The following is a 24,121-nucleotide window of genomic DNA, read 5'->3' as shown; positions in this document are numbered from 1 at the left end:
GATATGAACCTTAAATAACTACCACAGATTCTTTCTGACATATATATATATATATATATATATATATATATATATATATATATGTATATATACCATAAACCATGACTAAAATAAATTAAATGTTTTTGTTTTACCGCACAATTTTGTTTTCTTTTGTGTCTTAATGATGTAAGGTTAATGAAGCGTCTCCTAATATCTATTTTATATGTATGCCTGTTCATTGGTATCACAAACTTGCCACACCCTGCTTTTGGAGTCAAGTTTACAGCCACAGGGTTCAGCATCAATCGTTTGACCAGCAGAGGGCAGCATTTTTGCAGTCATTGAGACTTCCTGTGTGGACATGGTGACTTGAGGCAGGTGGTAGTGGTGGGGGCTGTATGTAAGGTGTATTTGCCACCTCCTGCCATGGTGGACAGTCCCTCTACACCACATCACCACTCCGTGCACATTCTAAGTAAAGGGTTCAGGTTTTATTTTTGGACTGTTATAGAGTTAGTGCCTTCCATTTTGGAGGAAGGCACGATAGTTGAGCTTAACATGAGCCTCTTGTTCTGATACTACAGGCTGGGAGAGGCAGGCAGCAGCTAGTCACCTCTAACCAGCAGAAACACAGGTAAAATAAACTTGAATCAATATAATATTTTTCTTATTTGGAAAAGTGCATGCCGAGGTGTTATTGTCACTGCATCAGGTGGTGTTGGGGTGTAGGAGAAAGTGTGTGTGCTGTCACTTACATTTGATGTATTGTATTATGCTACATACAGGCCTACTGTAGAAAGATTATAATATATTTTGATGATAAATTATAAAACATTGCTGGATTGTAAAAGCAGATGATGATAAGATGAGACATTCGGTATTTAGAAGTATTCAGAGGTCATACAAAACCAGGTCCAAAATATAAAAAAATATTATTTACCTTTGGTTGCCATTATTTTAAAACAGTTTGCATTTGTTTCTGAAAGTGAATTTATTTATTTTTGTTAGAGGGGACTCTTTCTGAAGTGAGCCATCTGTTATCTGTTATCTGTCTTGGTAAGTTATTTTTGTCCATTTCTTTTTTCTTGCAGGTGTGTGTTTACCTGTTTGGTGGTTTGTTTTTGCTCAGTGGTGTTAATAAGAATTACTTGTGAAAGGCCTGAATCTACTGCCTGACTATTCTTACACTTTCCTCTTTTGAACATGTGTTGGAGTGAATTCAAACTGGCTAAGCCTCTAGTGCCTTAAAAGGATGACCCCTTCTCATGTGTCATGTGTCAGGAGACAGATTGTGTTTCTGTGTGAGTGGGGCTCTGAGGAACCCTTATGACCAATCTGCTCTATAAGATAATTTCAATAGAATGTACAAATTTTTTAAATGATCTACTTCATTTTTCACTGATAAATTAGATACAATTAATAATAATGCAATAAGACAGATAAAATTAGCCTATTTTGTTTCACATGACTTTAATTATATGTAATTAATTTAATCGGAATTTAAAAAGTTATCAAATATATTTAAAATATTGTTTGCATATTCATTAAACTAAACACTAATTGTTAACAGACTTCTTTCACAATAAAATAGATGTTAGATTTACAATAAATCCTGCTAAAAAAAAAAAACTCAGTACATAATATCTGAACTGCACAAACATGGCTGTTTGTCACCTGTATCTCCTGATACATTGTATGGAGGTTGATTATGTGTCAACTGTCTGTGATGTATAATACACCCAAGCCGTTTTCTTGAACTGCCCCTACATGAGGCATTATTTTGTTTATTGGAGTAAAAGTGAGGCATCAGATTCTGTGACATTGAACAGACAATCTTTTCTTGCTTATGCTTAACATAAGGCCTTTGAACTCTTCAGCATTTAGGTGGGGTGTGGTTTTGTGTCAGAAGAGGTGGGTGTCACAAACTCCACTGAATAGATATTATGTTACAAATCACTTAGCGAATAATAATAAATTGCAAACAAGAAGGAATTTAATAATAAAAAGGTCAAATTTATTAAACAAATTACTTGTACAATAGAACAGGGTTTCACTGGTAACATGTTCAAAAATATATATTTAAAAAAACAGAAAACCATTCTGAGAAGTGGTACTTGATGATCATCTCTGAACTGAAATGTTTATCATAAATATAGTAAAGTGGAATTACTCCAGTGTTTAGATTTAAATGAATAATCAAAGACTATGCTCAGTATCAAACTGGACCCCATATACCAATGTTATTTACCAACAAGAAAGGCTTGGACCTACCTCGATCGTTTGTATGTATTATATTCCATATATAAAACAATGTACTTTAAACTGTAGTTCATCCAGAATATTTGGTGTTGGGTCTAAGTCCAAAATAAAATGCTAAAATCTTTCTAACATCCTATTTACATATACATAACCATACAGACAAAATTGTAATAATAATAAAAAAAACCTTTATGGTATGGAAACATATGTGAATACATTTTAAACAAATACTGGTGAAAAAAACAAAAACAATGTAAACATAATGTGCTTCACAACATAATAATAGAGATTATATATGTCACACAAATGAAAAAAAATCAACAAGACCCACCTTAGACTAAAATTCTGCTGCTAGACATCTTAATGACAACCAGAATAAATCATCCAAGTCAACATAAACTGGTAGTATGGTAGCAATCTTTTAAAAGTCATTGTGGCACACATCTCCTACAAAACAAAAAGTACATTTTACTCATGGTTCATCTCAACTTTTAACAGTCATTTTACACATTTTGAAATACAATTTATGTACATGTCATACTTATTTTTGTTAAGTATATGCTAAATATTTAAATCAGTATTTGAGATAGTAGCATACAAATTATTTTTTCAATTCAAGCCACATGGTGGACATACATTTACAATATATAATGTTAATATTTTTTTCATATCTTTTTCAGGGGGTCGACAATTATATGGCTGTAAATATTCGCAATGTTGCCCAAGCAGGCCTGCTTTCCCAGCAGTACCCACCACCCCTACTTCCTAAACCTGGAAAGGAAAATGTCAGGCTCCAGAAGTTACTTAAGAAAAGTGCTAAGAAAAAAGCTGCTGCCCAGGCTTCCCAGACACCAGCCCCTTTCCGGTCAAGCCTCTCTCCAGTAAGTGAGGCCAGTCCTGACTTGGAGTACAGTGACCACTCAACCCCACCCAAGACACCAGAAACACCTATCTATGGAGCTTCACTGTACCCACGGTTCAACATCAGGCCACTGTATCAGCATTCACTATCCCCTTACCCTCATCAGGGCAGCAGTTCTTACATCCCACCAGCAAGGTTCTCTCCACAGCCTTATGTTACACCACAACATTCAGCCACACTATTTTCATACACAACTCCTACCACTCCATTTATTTCTTCATATGCAGCAACGTCTCTAACTGTTACATCTGTAACTACAACAGCTGAGGTTATCCAGCCTACTGCTACAATACCAGTGTATGTGGCGGTAAAACAAACAAATAATGTGCTGGCTACACCTACTTTTATCATCTCTAAAGCTGGAAGTCCTCAGCCATCCTCAAAACCTATGTTTGATGTTCCGCAAATTACAAATTACACCGCTAAAACAGCAACATTAAAAATCTCTCAATATGCATCCTCACCAACAATGCAAAGGAGTAGAACACCAATTTCTGAAGTGCTGCGAGCTCCAACACCAACATTTGAAGTTAGAAGAATTGTCACACCTACTTCTGAATTAAAGAGAGATAAAACACCAACTAGAGAAATCAGAAGGGTCACAACACCTACATTTGAAATTAAAAGAGGTGGAACACCAACACCTGAAATCAAAAGGGGAGCAACACCAACATCTGAAATTAAAAGGGGTGCAACACCAACATCTGAAATTAAAAGGGGTGCAACACCAACATCTGAAATTAGAAGAGGTGCGACACCAACATCTGAAATTAGAAGAGGTGCGACACCAACATCTGAAATTAGAAAAAGTGCGACACCAACATCTGAAATTAAAATGGGTACAACACCAACATCTGAAATTAAACAAGGTGTGACACCAACATCTAAAGTTAAAAGTGGTATAACGCAGAAAACTGAAATGATATGTGATTCAGCCCCAATTTCAGAAATAAAGACTGTGACTACTCCAGCTTTAGAGATTAAGAAAGATACAACACCTCTCTTAACCTCAACTTCCGAAATAAGCGATGCAACAGTTATGACTGAGACAAGAAGGGGCAGAACCCTGACAAGGACAAGGACACCAACATTCGATCTTTCACCATCAAAAACTCTATCAGGGCGACCAAAGACACCATCATATCATGTTTCACCTGCTAGGACACCTGTTATAGAAATTTCAAGACCCAACCCACTTTTATTTGTTGTCTGTCCTGTGTATATAGAGGGCAGAAGATCCAAAACACCAACTTCAAGTTTAGTTGGGCCAAGTGATGAAATTTCTCAAGACAATGAGCTAGTACAGCAAATTAATCTTTTAGAATCCATAGAAAATGGTGAGGTCCAAATCAAAACATCTGAAAGTTCAGAAGCTATACTGTCTTATGAAAAGCCCACAGAACTAGAGTTGTCAAAGCCAAAGATCACAGTAAAAGTTGCTAAAAAGACTACAGAGACCACTGAATCCCAAAGCTCAATGACCAGTATAGATGAAGGTCCTAAACCTCTAACTCCTACAGTTGAATTTCGAGGTCCCAAAACACCAAGCTCTGATTTTCCTGAAACCAGTAAACCCTTATTGGGGCATCAAAAACATACTTTACCTTCGTTTGCAGGTCAAAGACCAAGAACACCAACATCAAAACCCAAATCAAAATATTATGGTTTAACCCCTGCTGAATATGTTGCCTATGGGGGAATACAGAGTTATACACCCGCATTTAGTTTCTCTAGAGCTAAATCACCATCCACTGTAGAACATAAATCCCCAGAACAGGTAACACGTGTACCTGCTTCGAAACAGAAACCAGAGAGTCTCAAGGGACCTGTGGATAAAGTGTCACCATCCATAACTGCTGCTATTGATAATGGAAGTCCCGCTGCCCTGATCGCTGATGTGTCAAAGGTCGCAATGCTGAAAGTAGAGGCAGAGCTCAAACTGGAGCAAAGTATATCTACATCAGAGAGAATGGTAACAGAGGAAAAAGCCACTGGATTTTCTGAGGTCAAAATACCAACTATTGTTGTATCTAAAGTTGACACACCACCTTCAGAGGCTCTCATGAAAGTAACCACTATTCCTGAACCACAAGAAATTAAGACTCCAAAAGATGACACTTCTAAACCAAAGACAGTGCCATCTGTATCTTTAAAGGAGACTACTAAACCTGAAAGCCAGCCAACACCACCTATAAAAGCTGTAACGCCTGACCAAAAAGCAGATAAAAGCGCAAAGCTAACAAAAATAAGCACAATTTCACATAAGAAACCAGAGCCTCGTATGTCTTTATTGGAGAGAATTAAAGGACAAAAATCTTTATCTGCCCCTCCAGCTAAGGCTCCTGAAATACCAGTGACAGAAACAGTAGAAGATAAGCCTCTGTTCAAGCCAAAGGATGACCAGAAGGAAAAAGTTCAAACTAGTGAAGATTTAGCAACACCAAAAGAGAGGATATCAAAAGATGCTAAGCCTGTAGTTGAAAAAGAGGAGGAAAGTATGCTCCCAACTGCAGAGCCTCTCCTAAAAGCCTTTCAGAAACCAAAAGGTATGAAGTCAAAACTCAGTGGCTGGTCTCGACTCAAGAAACACATGGTGGTGGAGGTAGAGGAACCAAAGTTTCCTGTTTACGAACTAGAACTGAAGAAAGATGCCCTTGATGGAACTGCTCAGGAAACTACTAAGCAGGAAAATCAAGGCAAAGAAACAGATAAGACTAATGAAAAAGAGGGTAAAGATCCCCCTAGGGCAGCAAAAATGTGGGATGCTGTCCTATTCCAAATGTTTGCAACCAAAGAGAGTATCATGCAACAGATTGAAGCCAACAAATCTGAGGAGCAAAAGGATGAAGAGGCTAAATCAAGTGAAACAAAAGAAATTCCTTCATTTGCACATCGCCTTCCTGTTCTCCTTTACAGTCCTCGATTTGATGCCAGGAGACTGAAAGAGGCAGCTTCTCGACCAGTGGCAAAAATTGCAACAGTGTTTGAAATGGGTCTCATAGGCCGCAAAAACAAAGACGAAGAACCAAAAGACTTTAACAGAACAGCTAGAGGATTCTCTACTACAAAAACTACTGCTGTCTAGGTGATAAATAACAGTGATTTCAGTAATTGTGTACAGTTCTATAACAATCTAACTATACCAAAGTTGAAATTAAGTAAAAAGCAAATATAAGGTGTTTGTATGAATTACAAATAGGAATTATGGAAAAAAAGCATATTGCTTTTCCTTACTCAAATCATATTATTCTAACAGAGAGATTCAAGATGTGGTAAAAAAAAAATATTGAATCTTCTGAGCTTCTTCATTTTATAAGTTGTGTCCAGTGTCATTCTGAAATGGCTGAATGACATGAGATATTCGCACAATCTACTCACAAAGTAATCAAAATTTAAAGGAAGTTTTGTGAAGAGTGTAAATCTGAATTATGGGCATCATAATTCATCAATTTATCTCTGAAACATTCACCTGTAGCTTAAACATACACTACACTCAATGCCCACTGTATTAGGAACACCTTTATACCTGCTCTGTCATGCAGTTATCCAGATTCCAGTTCTTGCCTGACATCAGTGGACCTGAGATATGGTCTGCTGTTGTATACCATCATCCTTAATTTTCAAAGTGTTTTATAAAATGCTTTCTGCTCTGTTCTGATGTATCTCACCAGAAAGTCATTTCTGCTTTTTACTGGAGAGTCTAAACTCTAGAGAAAAGGCAATCAGCATTTTATGAAATACTCAAACCACTCCGCCTCATTCTGATGTTTGGTGTGAACAGTACATTTAGCAATTGACTTTTAGTGCAATTTTAGTTGCAGTGCAATAAAGTGCTGGCACATAAATGGCAAATTGGATGATAGCAGGAATGAGCAAATGTACAGATGTTCCTAATAAAGAGGCTGGTGATTGTGTTTTACATTTAGTGTATTCAAAATGGTGCTTTTTTTTAATTTTCTCCTTCTCTTCTCTTCTCTTCTCTTCTCTTCTCTTCTCTTCTCTTCTCTTCACTGTTCACTCTTATTTTATCTGCTGCTTTGTATGGCAAAGCCTGTGAGACAAAGGTCTGATTGTATGTTCAGAAAAGGAACAGTATTTACAGGGTGTTTGAATGTTGTAGTTGGATGAATAGGTGGAATGAGGGCAACCGAGAGAAAACAGGCACTTGGAAATGAATGAAAAAGTGTGAATGCAAAAAAGAAAGAAAACAGCCTGAATATACCACGGATCTCACATGAAAATGATGACCAGAGCAGGTCTTCATGAAGCTGTTTACAACTAAAGTGTGACAGGCAGCTTAACTTGAAAATGTGTTATATGATGCAGAAGTATATATGGTCAGCTGTTATGCATGGCTATTTGGTTTTGATTGTTCCGCTACAGTTATGTTGAAATTAGGTGTTAACTGTCCATGGCATATATTTAATTATTTGCCCTTTTGTTGTAAATGTGAGTCTGTGTGTATATCTGGATGTTTGTTTGAATGTCTGTCTGTCTGTCTGTCTGTCTGTCATTAAAAATCAGAATGGGTACACTGTATGGGCAGTGAAATGTGATCTGTATACAACTTAGCACTTTAAGGTGCTGGATTAAATGTTTTATATATTGTTTTTCTAATAAAATTTGCTAATTTGGAGAAGATTGGACATGGACATACTTGGTTATAAAATGTTCTTAGCTGTAAATATTTCAGACTGTTGTATAGAATAATATTCACTATACACCTAAATATGCATGTATTATACAATGCAATAATATAATGTATAAATTATTTTATTCCTTACTTGATTTTTCACTGGGATAATCACTGTAATCGTCATCATCAATGGGAATCTTCTCATATTTGCCATGGCCGGTCACAACAAACTTGTAGCGTTTGCTGGAAGAGGTGCACTAAGATAAAAAATAAAAAACCCTTGTAAATCAAAACAGCAAGAAAGCTTGAAAAGATGTAAGCATATAGAAAGCAAATGAAAAAACATACCTTCCCCGCTTGTCCTGACCGGCAGGTTTGTGAACCTTCCCCTATGATCTCCCACATGTTCTTCTTCTGAAGCACATCTCCTGCTTTAACATCCTGAAAAAAAGTACAGAGATGTTTATTATAAAAAGTAAAAAAAATAAAAAATAAAAAAAAATCGAACAATTGAAAAATTAGCGCACCGCCAGAGGGCAGTGTGAACTCCCTTATTGTTCAACAGTTCTCCCTCAAAAACACTTGCAACTATCGTAGCGAGGATTTAAACATTTACCACAAACAAGCTTTGCAGATCAGAGACAAATAGAAGAAATGTTACGTCTTTTTTTTCCTCAAGAAAACAAAGACGAGGAGGCAGATAAAAAGAGCAGAAAACAGAAATTGGAAGCAGAAAAGATAAACAGGTATTGATGTATTCTTGCAAGCAATTCAAAAAATCACGTCTGAGCAGATGAAAATATCTTGAATATTGTCAAATCTATGTGGTATTTGTATTATAAGACTGCAAAATACACTTCATTGTGTTTATAAGCATTGCCTACATCTGTAATGGATTGATGTGATGTGATAGTCATCGTACACTTACACATGGTTTGGGCTGTGCATATCTGTTGCCACCCTCTGGGCTTCCTTTTACCCACTGAGTGATCAGATCAGCCACACCCACTTTCAGTCCATCAGTGTCCTAAAACGCACAATAAGTATACACAGCTTTGTATTTGGAATGTTATTTTTGGGTTTATTAATGTAGCCTTTCTGCCAGTCATACATTTCCCCTCCTCATACTTTATGACAAGTTACTTTCACATTTTACTTTTACAGTATTCATTCATCAACTGCTTTATCCTGGTCAGGGTCAAGTGGATCTGAATTTCAAAAGAGGAAATTTACAGACAAGTTAATAAATGGAATCTACCTACCTTGTTTTTTTTTTTGGACAATAAAGGAAAACCAGAAAATCCATGCAAACATACAACATACTTTACATTAACCGAAGCTTGTATTTAAACCAGTGTCCCTGAAGCTGTGAGACAGCAACACTATTTACTGCCATCCTTGTTACAACATGACTTTAAGTTGATGACAATTTGAGTCATCATAAAGACAATTTTACAAAATCACCACTAAGATCATGACATGATGTCAGCATCCATGACTGCATATAAAACAAAGACAGTGCATATGATGACATTATTACTGTCATGGTATTGCTCACAGATGTGTTGAAATAAAGCCTTTGACAGTAGTGTTACTCACACACCACTAGAGGAACAGGTGTTGAAAGAAGATTACTCTATAATTACACAATTCTGAATAGGTTTTTATCTCTTGAGAGTAAAACTGAATTCTGTATTACTATTTATTATTTAGTGGATATTGTTGTTTTTATACCTTTGATGGGGTTCCTTTGTGGGTGCCCTGGTTCCAGGCCTCTCCTGCCTCAAACAGGTTCTTTTTTGCAACTACTGGTTCAGGAACACTGGGCATGTCCGCTACAGCTGACTTGGGGCCCTTTGGTTCTTTTGCCGAGCTCTACAGAACAAAGAACAGAAAATCCTGTTAAAATACATCATTATGTAATGAACATTTTTTTTATGGTGAGAAATTGCAACAAATTTTAACATATTCTTGCCCATTGTTAACTTACACTTCCATCTTGTTCAAAAATTCATCTCAGACTATTGTGGCTGTTTGTCTTCAAATGCTAAAGCACACAATCCAGTGCCTATTTTCTATTCTAAATGGCAGACTGCCAAACAGGTAATAGCAAAGTTCCTCCAAAAAACACTACAACACCATAGGGGCTCACTTTTAACATAACATATGGCATTTCTAATGAAAGGATGTAGATAAATCTTGTGAATAGTCAATAATTTTATGGAAAAACTATTAATAAAAAGTGACAGAAAGGATGTCTTTCAAAACATTTAAAGTTATGAATGGGATTTATATTCTTACCTTTGCTAATGACTGCATTTGTATGAAATTTGGTCAGGTATGTTTTCCCTAAGATCCCTTTTATATTGTTTATGAATCACTTTTCACACCGGCGGCATCAAACTACCTGATGATAGATGTTTAAATGCCAAACTGAAATATGAACCGAACTAAAACTTTAAGTGCTGATCAGATTTCTTAATGCTGAACTTAGATCAGACTTCTTATTATCAAACTATGATCAAAGAGCTTTATTCTTTATGTTTCAAGGATCAGACACCTTAATAAAAAATTGCAAAAGCAGACTCTTAATTGCGCATCTATGATCAGACTTCTTAGTGCTGATTTAGGAATAAGCCTTCAGAATATTAAATTATGATCAGTCTTCTTAATTCTGATCTGTTTTTAGATTTCTTAATGGACCCTTGGATGAGATTTAACACTAATCCACTAATGCTTAGCTAGGATCAGATGATATTGATGAAGATTAACTGTGTATCTGGGGCTGGATTTATAAATGATCAGTTAAAATTAGATTCCATTATGCAGAACAATTACTGAATATCCCAATGCTGAATTATAATCTGAGTTTGTTATGTTAAACTGAGATCAGACTTTTTATTGCAAAACTCTTACTGGACTTCTTAATGTTTAGCTGGGATTTGTGTCTTTAATACCAAATCAAAAACACACTTCTTAATGCTGGACTATGCTAAGACAGATTTTTTTAATGTACAATAGGGATAAACCTCTAAAATGGGATTTGAATGTGAAAAGAAGGGAATGACAACTCACCTCCACAGCATGAGTATACTGCTCCAGTTTGTCATCAATCTTAGTCAAGAGTATCGGTGGCTGAGTCTTCTTAAAGCTGTTGCTGTTTCCAAAACAAAGACATGTTGTCAGGGCACGTAAACAACTAGAATGCACATGAAAGTTTTAAACCTTATCTCATCATCTGGCAAAAAGCCCAGAGAAGATATAAGGAATTATTATCCCAGGTGGAGTATATCTTTTTTCTCCAATTTTGTGTAATGCTTCCATAATGAAATCAGATATTATAGCTACTATTCACTCATCATCATTTCAAAGTATATCTGTCTGTCTATAGTACACCGTTATTGTCGACTTTGAGGTGCCTTTTTGCTGACACTGGGCAAAAATATATTTGGTTTTGCATGCATGCATATGTTGATGCTGGTCTCTTTCTGTCACAAGTTTAAACAATTCACTTCTGTAGGGGAAAAAGGTGAACATCAAAACTGTCTGGGAAAATTCAATTTTGTGTTATTCATATGGCAGTCACTGCATAGGTATAAGAAATAAAATCAGAGCGCATTGGGACATGTGTTAGTCATTAGTGATACACGCAGGTGATTAACAAGCTTCTTTCAAGATGACGCTATGCTTTCTATGATGAATGCAGTTCACAAATCACAGCTCTGAGTTGTTTTATAGATGAAAACAACTGGCAGACGATATAACCTAACACATATCCTGTTTCTGTCAGTGTTTTTTATCTAATCACATAGTGCCATGTACTACCATGTCATATTTCAGTTTTTATAGTAACTGATAATCATCTCTTTTGTAGCCCAAAAGAAGATTTTTTTTTTTAGTTCACCAGCTTTACATTTCTGAAAGTTGTGAATACTGATAAGTTTTTGTCTCAGACTGCACGGAGCCTGGTCTGAGTCTACCACAATATCTCACAAGCCACCAGAGAAAAGACACACATTTTCCACATCTGGACCATGTTACCCGACCCATAAATCACTTCTAACAAAGGTGATGAACTAACAGCATATGAAGGTGACCTAAGGCACCCAAGCACCTATGTCAATGTTTATTTTTAGACATCGGTCATTTTGCTCAAATGTCATGTTATTTAACCCACCAAAGACTGCGTTTAGGCACCAAGAATTTTTTGTCACCATGTAAATATGTGAGTTGGACATGCTTTGTGGTGACTGGCAAGGCTAAATAAACTCACCTTTTCTTCAAGGACCGATTCAAGGACTCTGTTCTGTCAATGATCTGTGAAAAATAAAAAAGGAAAACATTCTAATGCAATGAATGGTGGTATGAACATTCCATTAGATTTTTTTTTTTTACTTGTTCTCATTTAAGAGAAACTTGAGAATGGAGGTCTAGCTGCCCTGCATTGGAGTCTTCATGAATTAATTCTGGTTTTTACATTCATGCATGATTTTTTTTACATAATATTTTTTGGAGTTAAAAGAATTAGCTATCAGCCAGTAAAAGCTGAGTATAAAACTGATTTATCATGTGGAAAAAAGATTTAGGATCTTTCCCTGCTCCTGTACTTCAAAGCAAACAATCAATTAGTGTATATGCTCAGTGACTCTCATTTTAACCCCACAAAAGAAGCCCTTGTGTTGCTGGCGAGCCTTCTGGCTTTTCGATCCCCAACTCACCAAGCATGTACTTTCAGCTGTCAATCTCTCCTCATGCTCTCTCTGAAATTGCACATGCAAGCAGAAGGAAGCTCAGGACCATAGACATGAGACACCAGAAACTCCAGGTAACCACTATCCCACAGTACAGATACAACACATAAACCAACAGAGAGGAAAACATGCATATGTAGGTGTGATGGCCAGGGAAACCAATCAGATGTCACTGATGATACATTTTGGCAACCAACCAAAAATATTATACAATTAAAAAATAACATACTATTTTTATGATGAAAGTGAGTACTCATTTCAAGAAAAAGTACAAATGTATTATCTTTGAATAAAATGAGTGTGTTCTTTAAATACAAGACAATTACTTTACTTAAAACCTGTATATATATTTCTATACAGAATTAGTATAGTTTTTTTTTTAGTAATTTTTTTTCCCAGACTTTCCCAGAAAATTTTCCCAGACCACCAGACATTTGTTATATGTTTGAATGTAATGTGTCTTAAAATTATAGACATAGTTCCTCATGAATAATAATTTGTGTACATTGTAAATCTTTAAATTATAGTCAATCAATAGGCACATGCAGTGGCACAACTATAGCACAGCGGCACATACTGTAGCATAATAAATGTACATTCACACACATACCAACTTAACTCTAAAATTAATTAAATATTTATATATAAATGTAAACCAAATAAATCCACTGAATGAATGCCACACAATATAAGGTGATTTGTGATGTATGCTAGTGATATCAGGCAAAAGAAAAAGAGAAAGAGCACAGAGCAAACAGCAACACATAAAAGCATAATGCATGTTACCACAACACAACCTCTGAACCTACTATGCTAAAAAGCATTCCTCTTTGGATTGGTACTTTGGATGGTTAATAATTTTAACATTTTATAAAAAAGAAAATGTTCTGTCATAGGATTCTACATAGAGGTTTTATGGGTTCCCCAGAGGGACAAATCAAAGATGCCTTTAAGATTGAAAACTGTTTCTAAGACTATACATGCACTTTATGTGTAGCCAATGAAGTGTAAAAATAATTGGTAAGAACACTCACAAACACACCATCTCAAACACACATGCTTACAACTTACAAATTTACATGGAATCTATCATCTGCAAAACAGACCTTCCAATCAATTCCATTTGATCAAGTTATAGTTACAGTACATATAGTCAGTACACAAATAGTCAAAGTCTATACTACTTACTGAAGTGCTATTGGTAATTTACCTTGAAAGTGGGACTTTTTGGACAGAGAGAGTTGAAAGACTCATCTAAATCTGGGGAAGACATATTCAAGCTCCTCATCCTCTTTTCAGCTGCCTCCATCCTTCTCCTTTCTATATCCTCCTTCATCTGTCTCTTCTCCTCCTGTGATTCATTTCAATCAATTTAATATTATCAAACAGACAAAATTCTTATATTATACTATATCGGATGTCATGAATACATTAATAGAGATTCTATTTTTGGTTCTTTTTTCTGTCACCTCCTCCTTAACCAGACGCTGCTGCTCCTCTTCTTCTTTCCTGCGCTCCTCTTCCTCACGCAATCTTCTGCGTTCTTCTCTCCGCTTCTTAAGGTTCTCCAACTCTACCTCAGCCTCAGCCTGCCGTTGGCGAAGCTGCTCCAGCTCCTGGCTTTCCTTTTCCTGGTGGCTCCGCCGGATCTTCTCCAACTTTTGCTCGGTCTCCAGACTGGCCCCTGCCTGTTCCCTCATCTCTGAGCCATGATCTATGACCCTGCTGAAGGAAATTGTAAGAAAGAAGGGTCATGAAATCAGTCACAGCAGGCCCTGGAAAAAAGCCGTGTCTGACAACGCAATATCAGTTATTTTTTTTATTTAGCTTCATTAGGAAATTCAAATTTTTTTAGAAAAAAAACCCCAACATTTTTAGCGAGTAATATGGTTCTAAATCGTTAAGGCATTAATCGGTAATGTTTTAAATTATTTATTTTTTAATTTATAAATAATGAGTAAAACACAATGTGAAATTATAGGATATATTAATTGTTATGTGGTCCCATGCATAAAAAATATAAAAAATTACAATATTTAATTTATAAAAAAACCAAGACAAGCTTTATTGAGTAAAGAGGTTCGATTAGCAGCCAAATTGATTTTTAAGTAATTTACGAACTTTAGGAACCCTAAAGAGTTTGTGCAGACCTCTACAGGGAGGGAAGGTCTAACCCTAAAGCTTTCAAAAAGTCCCTGCTTTGGGACAATATCTATTCTTACATCTGCTATATAAAAAAAATAATAAAAGGTTCTTCTTAGAATGATAGAACTCTTAAAAAAACATAGAGAAGTACATGGATTCTCTATAAAATAAAATATAATTATTAAATTATATACATACATAGTAATACTTTATTAAGAAGATAAAACTCACCTTGTAGTCTTTCTAGTTTTGAGATGTGATGTCACTTCCTCTTCATCAGGATCGTCATTGTTGGTGGTGGGTGTTCTATCTTGCTGTAAGAAAACTTTAGATGTATAAGAGACCTTCACCTCTTTTCTCACTTCTTTTACCTAAAAAAGTATCCAAGACAAACATTTTTAAAAAGATTAACTATGGTCAATTTACACCTATAAATCAGTATTGAGAAAATCAGCTCTTACCTTCTCCTCCATGTGTGGTTTTGTCTCCTCGACTTGTCTCTTGTTAACTCTGATTATATCTTCCTTCCATTCTGGTGTCTCTTTGGCTGTAAGGCTACTTGTCTTGTCTCCAAACAACACGCACTTCTCACTGGTCTTCCTCCCTGGCATGTAGTCCAACACTTCTTCTACTTCAGCTTGTAAATTATGCTGTCGTTTTAACACATTGGAGCTCATCTCTCCCTTTCTGCCTCCTCCATTCATGGTTCTTTTCACCTTCAAGTTCTCCTCTTTACGGTCATTTTCATCCTGCCTGACCTGTCTGCCCCTTTCCAATCTCTGTGTCCAGTCACTGAAACCTTCATCCTCTTCCAGTGCACCAGAGCTGCTTGGTTTCAGTTCACTTTCCAAGCTGCAGAAAGAGGCCAAAAACTTTATTTACATTTATGGTATTTGCAGACACTCTTATCTGGAGCTTACAATGATGTATATAAAACTGAGCAGTTGAGTGGTAAGGGCCCAGCACTGGGCTCCACCGTGGCAGTTTTAGGGTACTGGGATTTGAACCCACTACCTCCCAATCAGAAGTCAAAGACAACTGAGTTACCATTTCTACTTCACCTCATAAGGTAGGGGTTTCAGGCGTGCATTACTTAATCTTGTTAATACATACATTTGCTACTAATTTTATTGTAGTATCAACATAATGTAACATTTATTGTTGTTTAATAGGATGCCTTAAAAAAAGGTTTAATCAAATAATGAACTTGGGCTTTGTGTGGCTAGCTTGTTGACCTCCACATTTTGGTTCCTTGGTTTCATGTTTACTCACTTTCTCACTCCTTTTATATTATACTGATATTCTCAATACGTGGACATACTTTATCAGTTCACATCTCAATGACATATAGACTCTCAGCTGTTTTCAGTGGACATTGCACAATACACTTAAAATCATAACATTTTAGGGCTTGAGGAAAATGTTTTATTTTAACAATAGTAACAAGAAAATAACCATAATCATTTTATAAGAGACATGCACAAGTTAACATCCAGCTGAGCATAAACAGACTCCATTTGGCAAAGCAACATATGGAGCCCGTGGACCTGCAGCAGTATAGCTACAAATATCTAGTCATAAAACTACACCCTGACGTCACTCACTCCATCTATTAACACTGATGTTTGACTTCAAACGTAATTCGAGAAAGCAGATGTTTGAGGTGTGATTGAGGTTTTAAGGTGGTTTTGCTGTTGCTCTAGTTCTACTGCCGTAGGCAAACATACACCAACAGCATATGTCAGGATGAATAACACCTGATATAACTTTGCATTTGATATGACAACACCTGAAATAACAGCAAGAGTAGACAGCATCATAGCCGAGAGTCTAATGTTGCAGAGAGAATAAAGATTGCAAGTAAAGGCAAACCAAAGCCTCAACCTCATGAGCCTTCACTTCAACAAACAAGGCATACAGTATAAAAATGAAATGTGATATCTTAATAATTCTAACAAACACCATCAAGGCCTAGGAAGTTAGAATTACATGATAATTTTCTTTCTGTTAACGTATTCAAGTTAAAAGTAAAAGTATTAAAACCCCACATACAGCAGAAATGTCTCATATCTTTAAGACCTCCAAGACATTCTCAGCACAATGCCTCAGTATTTTTTTCCAATTAATGATCTCGATCCACCCTAGTTTCTGTGGTAACTTCCATGCAGTTGTGCAGATTTTATATTACGATTGACCAACAAACTCTCACATAACCAATTATTGCTTGCAGTCTCCATATGAATTACACACCTTTTTACAATAAGAGACATACCTCTATTTAATGTAAACTATTCACCCTTATTTTCCAAAGTCGTGCTCCAACATTCATGCCTGTGACGTTACTGAGACATTATTTAGTTTGTTTTGCAATCCAGTCTTTCTGGTTTTGACTCCAGTTGGTTACCTGTTGGGTTTTGTCCAGGTTTGCCCGTTAGACAAACCCTCACCCTGCAAGCATACTGTTTACTTATTTAGTATTTCCTACTCCTTTGTTTTGTATATTTTTAATAAAGTTTAACCTGCACTCATGTTCCTTTGTCTACAGAAGACTTTACCATGAGAATGGATGCAGACATCACTGCTCGATGCTACTGTCTGCACCGTACTGTCTTGTAGGGGTCAATATACAGGTCTTGATATTAGCTGTCAGCACCCAGTTTGAGCAATATAGAGGAAAATACATGTATTAAACTTTTATTTGTAACATAAATAAAGCAATAAGCTGCAAAAAATCATACATTTATAAATCATATATAAGTGATTTCATATGACTTAATTAATTCAGTTGAAATCATAACACTGTTGTAGTCCTCAAAGAAAGTGTTCAAAATTTATCCAAGATTCTTCTATGATCATCCCATAATTACAGTGTGTTCTCCAGTTAAAATAGAAGAAAAAATCTGCTTCACTCTTTACATGTATAAAAGTAAGGAACCAGACAGGCTATAATTATTTGGTTCTGATAGGAGCTGGAAGCTGTGATAAAAGTATGATTGCCAATGGAGCCCACTATCAATCTTTGCAATACTATGCATTCTTCACTACATAGGTAGTAATGAAAGGGTAACTGTAGGTCTAAGTATAAAAATAAATTATAAAGAATGAGAGAAGAACAGAACTAGTAAACCACCTATAAATATTAAACTTACAGACACTCCTCAGTTGGTCCAGAGGTTTCTTGAGGAGCACCAGCAGATCCAGTGATACTGTGATCCTTTCTGAGAGCCTCTCGGGCCCGGCGTCGTCGCTCCCTCTCAATTTCTTCAGCATCTTCAATGCTTCGCTGAGCTGTCACTCTGTGGGAAGCAGCAAAATTATTAATAAAAATTCAGTTGCTTTTGCATTTCACCAAGTAATAATCAGTCATCAGTCTGGATGAAGTATGAGAAACAACCCCAAACAACAGTCAAAAGCCACATGGCACCCACTGACACCCTGGATTCTTCACAGCTTCACAGAAGATTCACTAAACATCCTTGGGATGTGAGAATAAGTCAATGGAACATCTGTGTCAAGGTCAAACAGCCATGACTAAGCAAAGATATCCCACACAAACACAATAGAGATATTCATGCATCCTTTTGTTTATATAGCCTGTAAATACACACACATTCATTACATATCCATTGTGCCTGGACATGCGCATGCACGTGTGTATACATGTTTGCAGTTGTGGTGGAGGGAAGAAAGTTTACACTAAACCAGTATGCTTTGTGTAACAAGTCATAATGTTGATTATTGAAATTACCAAATAATACATTTAAAAAGAAATGCTACTCGGTATGCCAGAGAAACAATTTTTGCTCTTCTTTTGATGTAAGAGATCCCATTCCCCTTTGGGACAGTGTTGAGGGTCTTGTCAAATAGCTTCCATCTGGGTGTCCGGGTGTTGTATTACAATAAACACCAATCTGGCTTCTGAATCACTTAAAAGTGTATATAGGTCACAAATAGGCCATTAATGCATACCAGACCTCCTCACCACTAGATTCACAATCTGCTCCAGTTGTTTTTATGACATGTCCTAAGACCATGTGTTACAAGGGAGGTCCATAAATGATCACATGAGGAAAGAGAGACCCACCACCCCTCACATTCTTGAATTAGCTTTTATGCTGTAAAGAGACATTAATTTTAATCTCTGTTGTTCTCAGGACTACAACATGCCTCACCGGCCAACACAAGTCTTCTGGCATTCTCACAGAAAGAAAAAGTAGCCTGAGACTTGAGGCAAAAGGGTAAAAGGGTTACAAACCAGATGGAGTGGTGTAGCCAAACCCCTTTTCATTCAGTCTGTTATATTTCATGCAGACACATTTTTAAGTTATGTGCTAAACACAGAAGTGTAGTTTAATGCAAATGTAATGCAATCAGGGGTGAAACGAAGAACAAAAGCAAATTTCTAATGAAAGATAATGCAGGCAGCAATGCATTAAGTTTAACTTAATCTTTTATTGCATGCAGCAATCAAATGAAACTTTTTTGCTCTCTTAGTATTTATTTCCTGGCATGGGCCTCAAGCATGACGTCATGACAAAGATTAGGTCATTCGCCTTGCTGTGATTTGTCTAGAAACCACAGGCTCACAGATTGCTGTTATTTCATTCTTTTCTGCACAATAAAAACAAACCTTTTTATTTAAGTAAAGCCCTTACCCAGTGGTTGGTTACAGTGCACTTGCTCATTAAAAACCTTAAAAAAAGACCAGAATAGTTTTTACTATTTGTGTATTTTTCAATAATTACTATAAAACAAGACTCTGACTTGCCTCTATGTTGATTCAGCTTCCAAAGTCTAATGCAAGTAAGCCCAGTGACAGAAAGGAATGGAAAAAAGTAGGGGATGAGTTGAGGGGGGTGATAATGGGTGCAGGAATTAGCTTTCACTTGGCTATTATTGTATTTGTTAATTCACACCAGAACAAGCCATAACCGGTAACACAACACAATGAGTCACTGGCTGCACATCAAGATTGGTCAGGCTTTTGTATGTGTTGGGTAGAAGTTTTAGGTTTACTAATAAAAGGTGTAATTACAATATGTTTAGAAAATAATAATGACTGTTTATGCTACTGAAATTCTGTGTGTGTGTGTGTGTGTGTGTGTGTGTGTGTGTGTGTGTGTGTGTGTGTGTGTGTGTGTATATGTAAATATGTACTTAATATGTGATATGGTGCTTTTAAATATAAGACATTATGCATCATTTATCAAAGCAATGCATGTGGCTGAAATTCATTCTGGGAATGTCCTGTGAAATATGTTCCAAATCCAGCAATATGCCTTGTTTAAAAAAAAAAAATCAACAATGTAAAAGATATTGGTTAACCCAGAACAGACAGGAAACTTAGAACACCCTTTAAAACTCACAGTGCTATAGTTCATTCACAATGCACAATTTAAGAAACGAAGCTGTATTTTCTTCATTTTAACAAGAAGTGCAGAAACATTTTGAAGAGTCTTAAGTTAAAATGCTTCTATTTAACACACTTGTACTTACACGAGCTCCCACATGGTGTTTAGCAACAATCTAAAATCTAAAACCTGAATGGCACCAAGAATTATGCCTAATGATAAATAACTTTTCATTTTTTTCTTTGTGTAAGCAGCTTTGAGTTGGAGCAACGATCAAATTTCCTGAAAAACAGATTAAGAAAACACAATAGCTGAGTTAAGCCTTTTTTTTAGAGAACCAAGTGTACACACCCTCCATAGAAATTGCTTTAAGATTTTCTTTCTCTTTTGCCTTTGCTCTTAGAAAAAAAGAAAAAAAACACCCTTTTTAAAAAGTTGATCAGTGAGTGCACAGGATTTGGGGCATTTATAGTGTAAGCAGCTGAGCCAGATGATGTCATCATAGTGAGTCATATTGCAAGAGTAAAAGAGAGTTATTGACCCAGACCAGCTGAATGTCTCCCTGCTGACAGCATACAGTGGAGACTCAACAAACTCCCCACACAAATTCCCAGTGTATGAAAAGTAGCTTGTGGAAATCCAGAGCACCAATTTAGCATTTGTGGAAAATCCCAGCGCAGAAACTCACACAAATTATTACATCTACCAGCTTGTAATTCAAACAGTGGAGAAGTGACAGTTGTAATGGATAGACTGCATTTCACTGAAGTAAAAGGGTATTTTCCAAAAAAAAATTCTATCTTTGTTTACTCATCCTCCACTTGCAACAAAGGACTAAAACTTCTTTGAGAAATGTAAATAGTGAAGGAGTGAGGGCTTCGTCCTTTGACATCTAGAGACGCCAGTCAGCATGTTATGTCTGAGTGTCCAGACACCAACAGTGAACAAACTGTTCACAACCCATTTTTTTCTGCCTGGAGTCTTAAAAATTTTGGAGTCTGAAAAACTCCAGGCTCCACTTGTCTAGCTGTATAGGGGGATCTAGGTGAAACCCAGGAGATGAATAGGTTTCATATTTTGCCTAATATCTATTGTAGATATGCCAATAGTATTCTAAAAAAAAGTGAGAACAGTTTAATAAAGGTCAAACCTTTTTACCTTCAACTTTTTTTCAACCAGGGGGATGGCAGTGAGTTTATTGCCCTTTCAACACAAACACCTATCCCCCCACACACCCCTCTGCATTCCTACAGTTCTTATCACAGTATCGTAAACAAAAGCGAGGGCAGCGTAAACCCCAGGGATCAGCTCAGGCTGCTCATGGCTGGACCCACAACAAGTAAGTCTGTTCATGTTAATCATTAAGCATGATAAGCTGTTTCATTATTAAAAAACGATTATATATACATAGGTAAACATATACCTATGCATATATCATACATAGCTACAACCTGTATGTTTTAATCATTGTGAACAATCATAAATCCAGTGCAGACTTGACAAGGGATTCTAACTACACTGATTCACTCCAGATCACTGTGATTCATCATATGCCCCCTCTGGCAAATACCCATGTCATTAACTGATGGGCCTTGAGCTCAGGAGCAATTTTTTTTTATCTCCCTTTCAGCCACAGTTTCACTCAATTTGTTCCTTATCTGCTTTATTTTATGACATACTTCCTTGTTTCCATTTGTGTGGTGGTAGTAACTGAACCAGAGGAGACTTTTCCTAACAGCTGCAGTTGTTTTCCTTAAAGCAAGAGTAGTTCCTTCCTACAAGTGTCTAAGAGGTCATAATAATCCATCTCTGTGTATTCTGTGCTTTCTGTTGATAAGCAAAAAGCATGGCTATGCACTTGTGCATTCTACAGTACATCATCGAGATCACATTTTATATATTACCTTCCATGTTCAACCCAAGAGAGTGAAATACTGGACTATATACAAGCATTTCTATTGCAGAATGTCTGTGTGTAAAGATGAATGGCCTGCTTTTCACAGGCCTGCTATGAATCACACTGGTTCTCATGTGCTTATGTACACACTCAGGGAGGGAAAAGCACGAAAGGAAATGATTCTTAAACTTCTGTGAAGTGTATGCACAGCATCAAAGCATTGCATGAACGCATCATTAGTATTATGTCCGTTGTGCGCCTTCTAACCTATACAGTAACAAAAAAGACAAATAGCAGACATTTGAGGGCAAATTCAACTTGTCAGTTATGCGAAGGCTGTTTTGGCAGGGATGCAAAATCCCAGGGAAAAAGAATTTACCCTCTACAATGCAACCTGTGTATACCTCATGAAATGCCTTTGACAAAGTACACCTGATCCTCCCAAAGCCATGTTTCTGCAGATATGAATACAGTTAGAGCCACGATGAGCTTAAACCACTCTGTTCTCTCTCAAAACACAGGCTTGATGCATAGAGTTACTCAGTTGTTCTCAACTTCTTCTCAGGATACTGTGTTGATCTTAATCACATGCAAAAAATCAGGTGTTGTATTTTAATTTAGGTGTATGAACATTGCACCTAATCTTGGTGTTCGTTTTTAAAACATTTCATACAAACTGAGTTATGTGATACGAATTTCCCTGAGAATGAGACTATGCTGACTGTTATACTTTAGTTTTCAAATATGGTGAGTTATGTGGGTTATTTACTGAGGGAAAATTGGCAATATACACTATTTATACTTTATAAGTGAATTGCATAACTATTCACATCCTTGATTTTTTATACAATTTGTAGTGTTGTGACTTAGACCTGTAAGTGAGTTATTTAATAATATATATCATTTAAAAAAATCACATTATTTACATTAAGATCAATATACTATGCAAAATAATTTATAGCAAATAAAAAAGCTCTGATTGAAGTATTCACTATCGAATTGCTGTTAAACCTCAAAGTGTTGTTTTTATTATCAGTTAAGTTTGGTTAAAAATTACAAGTTCCATGTATAGAGTAGGATCACAATTAAAGCTCAAAGTCCAGCTGAGGAATTTTAAAACTCCAAACACCCCCAGAACCTCTGGAAGCCCCATATCAGATACACAGTCTTTCCTTCCTTTGTCACCCCAGGCAAAGGTCATGTGGTCACTCTAGCCAAGTTTTTAAAAATGGACCTTTGCATGTACAAAATACTGACCTTACCCTCCCATGTCAGCAACTCCATCTCCCAAAGAAACAATGAACTCTCACAGCAAGTATCAACAAATGTCTTCATCAGCACTTATCTGGAATTAATATGAAAGGCTGAAGGTGCACTTATTTTCCTGAAGAAGTGGTATACATAACTGTTGTGTTATTATATAACCATATATTTAGAACATAATTTGGTCAGGTATAAAATCTGTGAAAGTCGTAGTAGCACAACGTTTAGGGTCCTCATCTCAAACCCACCCATTATTAACTATTATTCGACTACCACACAGAGATCACATGACTGTCACAATCTGTTAAGCTTTGCTGTAAACATGAATTCCTACGACAGTATTAAATTACATCTCATTCAAAGACTCACCTGAGGAGGTTCTGCAAGCCTTGCTTGCTGGAGTTTCGTCTCAAGATTGCACTTGACATCTCTCTTTCCTTTTGTCGCTCTTTACTAAACTAGTAGAGCTGAAAGAGTTGTTCTATGCCCTTTGGAATGTCTGTACTCCTGTGTGTCTTTCCGAGCTCTCTACCTAGCACTCTTCCTGTGAGCACTTTTACTGTGTCCTGTCCGCAATGCTGCCTGGTAAAAATATCAAGTGAGATCCACACAATGCTTAGTCCTCTCAGAGTGACATGCTTTAGTCACAGCCTTCCTCCACCCCTCCTCTTTTTACCTCTCCTCCCTCTTTCTCTCTGCCTAGCCTCTGCATGTGGTTCTCATTGAGAGACCTCAGGCTGTAGTTCAACATCTTTTTTCCCCTCCCTACTCCAGCTTGGTGAGGTCATGTGGCTGCTCCTGGGGGAATTGTAAGATGATATCCTCCACCCCATGCCACTAATGCACCTCCACAGCCCCAAGATCCCCTCAGCAGACTCAAAAGCATGGGATGAACAGAGCCTATTGAAAACACTA

The 24,121-nt window shown here is 36.7% G+C and overlaps 2 protein-coding genes across 7 annotated transcripts; one reads left to right on the top strand and one right to left on the bottom strand.

The window, feature by feature from the left end:
- Window positions 1–1,974: 1,974 nt before the first annotated feature.
- On the bottom strand, window positions 1,975–23,882 carry lsp1a (lymphocyte specific protein 1 a). 6 transcript variants are annotated; one of them, XM_046859374.1, is made up of 14 exons: window positions 23,576–23,882; window positions 17,845–17,991; window positions 15,157–15,547; window positions 14,927–15,009; window positions 14,020–14,272; window positions 13,761–13,901; window positions 12,518–12,559; window positions 12,073–12,116; window positions 10,875–10,956; window positions 9,534–9,674; window positions 8,728–8,826; window positions 8,148–8,240; window positions 7,948–8,056; window positions 1,975–2,688 (listed from the first exon to the last, which is right to left on the bottom strand). In XM_046859374.1, the coding sequence occupies exons 1-14, from the start codon at window positions 23,632–23,634 to the stop codon at window positions 2,663–2,665; spliced, it is 1,710 nt and encodes a 569-aa protein (XP_046715330.1). In that variant the 5' UTR covers window positions 23,635–23,882; the 3' UTR covers window positions 1,975–2,662. The 6 variants fall into 6 exon arrangements, with proteins under 6 accessions (XP_046715330.1, XP_046715329.1, XP_046715327.1 ...); XM_046859373.1 differs by having other exon boundaries at window positions 14,020–14,275; window positions 23,576–23,880; XM_046859371.1 differs by having other exon boundaries at window positions 14,927–15,066; window positions 23,576–23,879.
- prr33 (proline rich 33) lies at window positions 2,682–7,799 on the top strand. The gene has a single exon (XM_046859368.1). The coding sequence runs from the start codon at window positions 2,865–2,867 to the stop codon at window positions 6,246–6,248; it is 3,384 nt and encodes a 1,127-aa protein (XP_046715324.1). The 5' UTR covers window positions 2,682–2,864; the 3' UTR covers window positions 6,249–7,799.
- Window positions 23,883–24,121: the final 239 nt, after the last annotated feature.

Source organism: Silurus meridionalis, chromosome 10 (assembly GCF_014805685.1).
Source record: "Silurus meridionalis isolate SWU-2019-XX chromosome 10, ASM1480568v1, whole genome shotgun sequence".
Classification (NCBI taxonomy): domain Eukaryota; kingdom Metazoa; phylum Chordata; class Actinopteri; order Siluriformes; family Siluridae; genus Silurus; species Silurus meridionalis.
Note: the sequence above shows the minus strand (reverse complement) of the source record. Positions and strands in the feature narration are given on the sequence as shown.

What these genes read in the sequence shown, in the direction of transcription:
- prr33 (XM_046859368.1), top strand. Translation starts at nt 2,865, where the DNA reads ATGGTGGACATACATTTACAATATATAATGTTAATATTTTTTTCATAT.
- lsp1a (XM_046859370.1), bottom strand. Translation starts at nt 23,634, where the DNA reads ATGTCAAGTGCAATCTTGAGACGAAACTCCAGCAAGCAAGGCTTGCAG. An exon ending in AATCGGTCCTTGAAGAAAAG is followed by an intron (nt 10,957 to 12,072) that starts GTGAGTTTATTT and finishes TTTTGGAAACAG; the next exon opens with CAACAGCTTTAAGAAGACTC. An exon ending in GGTCAGGACAAGCGGGGAAG is followed by an intron (nt 8,057 to 8,147) that starts GTATGTTTTTTC and finishes TTTTTATCTTAG; the next exon opens with TGCACCTCTTCCAGCAAACG.